We start from the raw sequence: 3,730 nt of genomic DNA, 5'->3' as shown, positions 1-3,730 counted from the left end.
GGGGGGGTCTCTCCCGCCCTGTGCTGCACCATGGTGGATGGGGGGGTCAAAGGTCACCGTGTGGGGGGTCAGAGGTCAGAGCTCCCCCTCCCCCACCTCCCCCCCGGCTGCGATCGCGCGACTGCAGGTGGGGGAGGGGCAGGGTGGGCGTGGCCTCGCCATGACGTCACAAGGGGAGGGGCCACACCTGGACGGGCCGGTTCGGCTGCACCTGAAATTTTTGGGAGGGGCCTTCCCGTGGGAACTGGACACGCCCCCTTTTCCCAGAGGGGAGCCACGCCCCTCCCCCAACCCACCCCGCCCCCAACAGCCTCGTTCTGGTCTCAGACCTCCCAGATCCGCATTTTGGGGCTACAGAGACCCCAAATCCCCCACTTTGGGGTCCCCCCAGACCCCCAGATCCCCCCACAACCTTGTTCTGGATCAACGCCTTTATTTGGGGGAAAGGGGCGTGGCCATTGAAGGGGTGGGGCCAGCTCCGAGGAGGCGTGGTCACATCTGGAGATGGGCGTGGTCCTGCCACGAGAGGCGGGGCTTCTTTCGAGGGGCGTGGTTCTGTCCAAGGAGTGTGGCTTCGTCCTGGTGGGCGTGGCCAGGCCCAAAGGGGGCGGGGCTAAGGCTCATCCTGGATCCCACAGCGGAGATTGGCAGGAACGGCCACGTCTGGGGGGAAAGGGGGGTTATGGGGGGTCCCGGGGGGGTCCCAGGGGGGTCTGGGGGGGCTATGGGGAAGTCCCAAGGGTCCAGGGGTCCTGGGGCTTGGGGGGGGCACGGAAGGTCACAGAGGGGTCACAAGGGGCAGGGGGGTTCCGAGGGGGTTCTGAGGGGGTTCTGAGGAGGTCCCAGGGGGGTCCCAGGGGTGTCCCAGGGGTCCAGGGGAGTCCTAGGGTCTCCCTGGGGGTGTCTCACCGATGAGGCGGGGCCGGGGCAGGTTCAGCCCCTCCATCAGTGTCACGAACTCGTCGGGGCTCAGCGTCAGGCGGGGGTTGAGCCGCCGCTCCTCCCCCACCGTGGACATCGTGTGGCCTTGGGGGGGGGGATGGAGGGGAGGGGGATCAGGACCCCCCCGACCCTTACTGGGACACCCCAGACCCACAAGTGAACCCCCAGTGCCCCCCACCCACACCATGAGCCCTTAAAGACCATCCTCCACCCTTCCAGCACCTCCCCAGGGCCTCAACCCCCCCCCAAGTCCCCCCAAACCGCCCCCCAGCCCACAAAACAGCCCCAAAAGTGTTCCCCAGTCCCTTAAAGACCCCCCAAAACACCCTCAAATCCCCCAACATGCCCCCCAAATACCCCCCCCAAACCACCCCCAGTGCTCCCAACCCCTTAAAGACCCTCCCAACACCCCTAACACCCCCTAAACGCCCCCTCAGCCCCCAAACAGCCCCCCCGGTGCCCCCACCCCTGTAGTCGTGCCCGGGGTAGATGCGGCAGCTCTCGGGGAGGGTGAAGATCCTCTCGTGCACCGAGCGGTGCAGGGTGCGGGGGCAGCCTGCAGGGGGCGCCAGGGAGCGGGGGGGGCAACTGTCACCATGGCAACGGGACAGGGCATCATCCCTTCCACTGTCACCATGGTAATGGGTACATCCCAGGCCCTCCCAGCACCATCCCCAGTACACGCCAGTGCCCTTCCTATCCCCTCCCAGCGCTCCCTCAATCCCCTCCCAGTCCCTCCCAGTCCTTCTCAGTCCCTCAATCCCCTCCCAGTCCCCTCCCAGTCCCTCCCAATCCCCTCCCAGTCCCTCCCAGTCCCTCCCATCCCCTCCCCTTCCCCAGTCCCAGCTCGGACCCCCCTGGAAGTCGGTCCTGCCGCAGCCCCGCACCAGCAGCGCGTCCCCCGTGAAGGCCATCGAGTCATCGTCCAGCACCAGGGTGACACAGCCGGGGGTGTGGCCGGGGGTGGCGACCACCCGCAGGGCCTGGGGGGGGGCAAAATATCCCATCGGGGGGACCCTCAAATTCCCCTGGGACCCCAAAACCCGCCCCAGGGACCCCAAAATCCCCCTCATTGAGCAGCAGGTCGGAAATGCCCCTGTGCCCCCCCAGTGGGTGTCCCCGTCCCCAGAGGGTGACACACCCCCCCCCGTGCCCCCCCGGTCTCACAAAGTCCCCGAAGGTGATGCGGTCGCCGTCGCTGAGCAGCAGGTCGGCCCTGGCCCCGCTGGCCCTGGAGATGACGCTGCGGCCGCCGAGGGCCCGGACCAGGGACCCCGAGCCCGTCACGTGGTCGGCGTGGCAGTGGGTGTTCACTGGGGGGGACACGGGTGTGGTTCTATGGGCGTGTCCCCATGGGTGTGTCCCCATGGGTGTGTCTCTATGGGCGTGTCCCCATGGGTGTGTCCCCATGGGCGTGTCCCCGGGCGTGTCCCCGTGGGCGTGGCCGTACCTGCGTAGCGCAGGTTGAGCCGCAGCTCCCGCAGCAGCTGCAGGTCCCGGGGCACCGTTTCCAGCACAGGGTCGATGATCACGGCGTCGCCCGAGGCCCCGTCGGCCAGGACGTAGGTGTAGGTGCAGGAGGAGGACTCGAACAGCTGCGCCCCGAAACGGGTCACCCCAAATCCCTCAGAACCCCCAAGACCCCCCAGAAACCCTCAAATCCCTGAAAGCCCCCCCCAGAGTATCAGACATCCCAAAAGTCCCCAAGACCCCCTCCGAAAGCCCTCAGATCCTCAGACCGCCCCGAATGCCCACAGATCTCCCCTAAACCCCCCCAGTGTATACACCTGCCCCCTGTAACCTTTGCTCCTTCCTTGACCCCAACGGGCCCAGCGACACTCGCCCCCCGTTCTCCCTCATTTCAGGGTCTTTCCCACCCTCAAATCCCCCTCCCCCCCACCTGCCGCATCAGCAGCTGCCGCCCCTGTCGGGGCCCTGTCGCGAGCCCGCGGCCTATGGCGACAGCGGCGGCAGGGACCCGCCGAAGCAACATGGCGGCTGGTGGGGCCCACCCGTGGGAAAACGACCGCTTTAAGAGCCGGGAGGGGCGGGGCCTAAAGCGGGGACGGCGCTTAAAGGGGCAACGGCTCCGGAGAGGGGTCGTCATTAAAGGGGCAACGGTCTTAAAGCGGCAATGGTTCCTAAATGGGCAGTTGACGGTAGGGACAACGTTTAAAGGGGCAATGTCAGTGGGGTCCTCTGTAAAAGGGGTAATGCCTGTAGTGGGGCCCTCCTTAAAGGGGTAACACTTGAAATTAGTGGGGCCTGTTTCTTAGGGGAGGCGTGTCCCACATAAGCCACCCCCACTGATGAGACACCACCAGGTTTTTTATCCAAAACCACTTTAATTCCCCTCGGGGTGGGGCGGGAGAAGGGTGGGAAGTGGGGCAGGGGCTGTGATGACATCACCCAGATGACGTCACGCGCGGGGTCCAACAGCAAAGGGCGCGGCCGGCAGGGGGCGCTGCCGCTCCCCGCACAGCTCCAGCCAATGGGGACGCACGAAGGTCAGCGAGGGGCGGAGCTCCAGTGCCTGGGGGCAGGGCCAGGGGTTCAGAGGGGTGGAGCCAAGGGAAGACCACACCCCCCACCCAGTGGTCACACCCACCTCCTCAAAAGTCCCGCCCACCCCAAGGTCCCCCCAGGACCCACCTCCTCGAGGGCGGGGTCCCAGTCCTGGGCAGTCACCACGTGGGTCACTGAGTCGTCCAGGGAGGGGGACAGGGTGCTGTGTGGAGCAGAGTGGACCAGTATGGACCAGTATGGACCAGTACAGACCCCTTTAAAC

At 66.5% G+C, this 3,730-nt stretch overlaps 1 protein-coding gene across 2 annotated transcripts; it reads right to left on the bottom strand.

Moving 5' to 3' along the window:
• Positions 1 to 416: 416 nt before the first annotated feature.
• On the bottom strand, positions 417 to 2,976 carry ETHE1 (ETHE1, persulfide dioxygenase). 2 transcript variants are annotated; one of them, XR_003525741.1, is made up of 7 exons: positions 2,843 to 2,976; positions 2,393 to 2,537; positions 2,110 to 2,255; positions 1,830 to 1,925; positions 1,409 to 1,498; positions 910 to 1,026; positions 417 to 663 (listed from the first exon to the last, which is right to left on the bottom strand). XR_003525741.1 is itself a non-coding variant. In XM_027632862.1 (7 exons), exons 1-7 carry the CDS (start codon positions 2,933 to 2,935, stop codon positions 614 to 616), a joined length of 771 nt encoding a protein of 256 aa, XP_027488663.1. In that variant the 5' UTR covers positions 2,936 to 2,976; the 3' UTR covers positions 417 to 613. The 2 variants fall into 2 exon arrangements, 1 of the variants encoding a protein (XP_027488663.1); XM_027632862.1 differs by having other exon boundaries at positions 1,796 to 1,925.
• Positions 2,977 to 3,730: the final 754 nt, after the last annotated feature.

This window comes from Corapipo altera, unplaced genomic scaffold, assembly GCF_003945725.1.
Source record: "Corapipo altera isolate COAL_440 unplaced genomic scaffold, ASM394572v1 61452, whole genome shotgun sequence".
In the NCBI taxonomy this organism is placed as follows: Eukaryota; Metazoa; Chordata; class Aves; order Passeriformes; family Pipridae; genus Corapipo; species Corapipo altera.
This window is presented reverse-complemented; position numbering and strand designations above follow the sequence as displayed.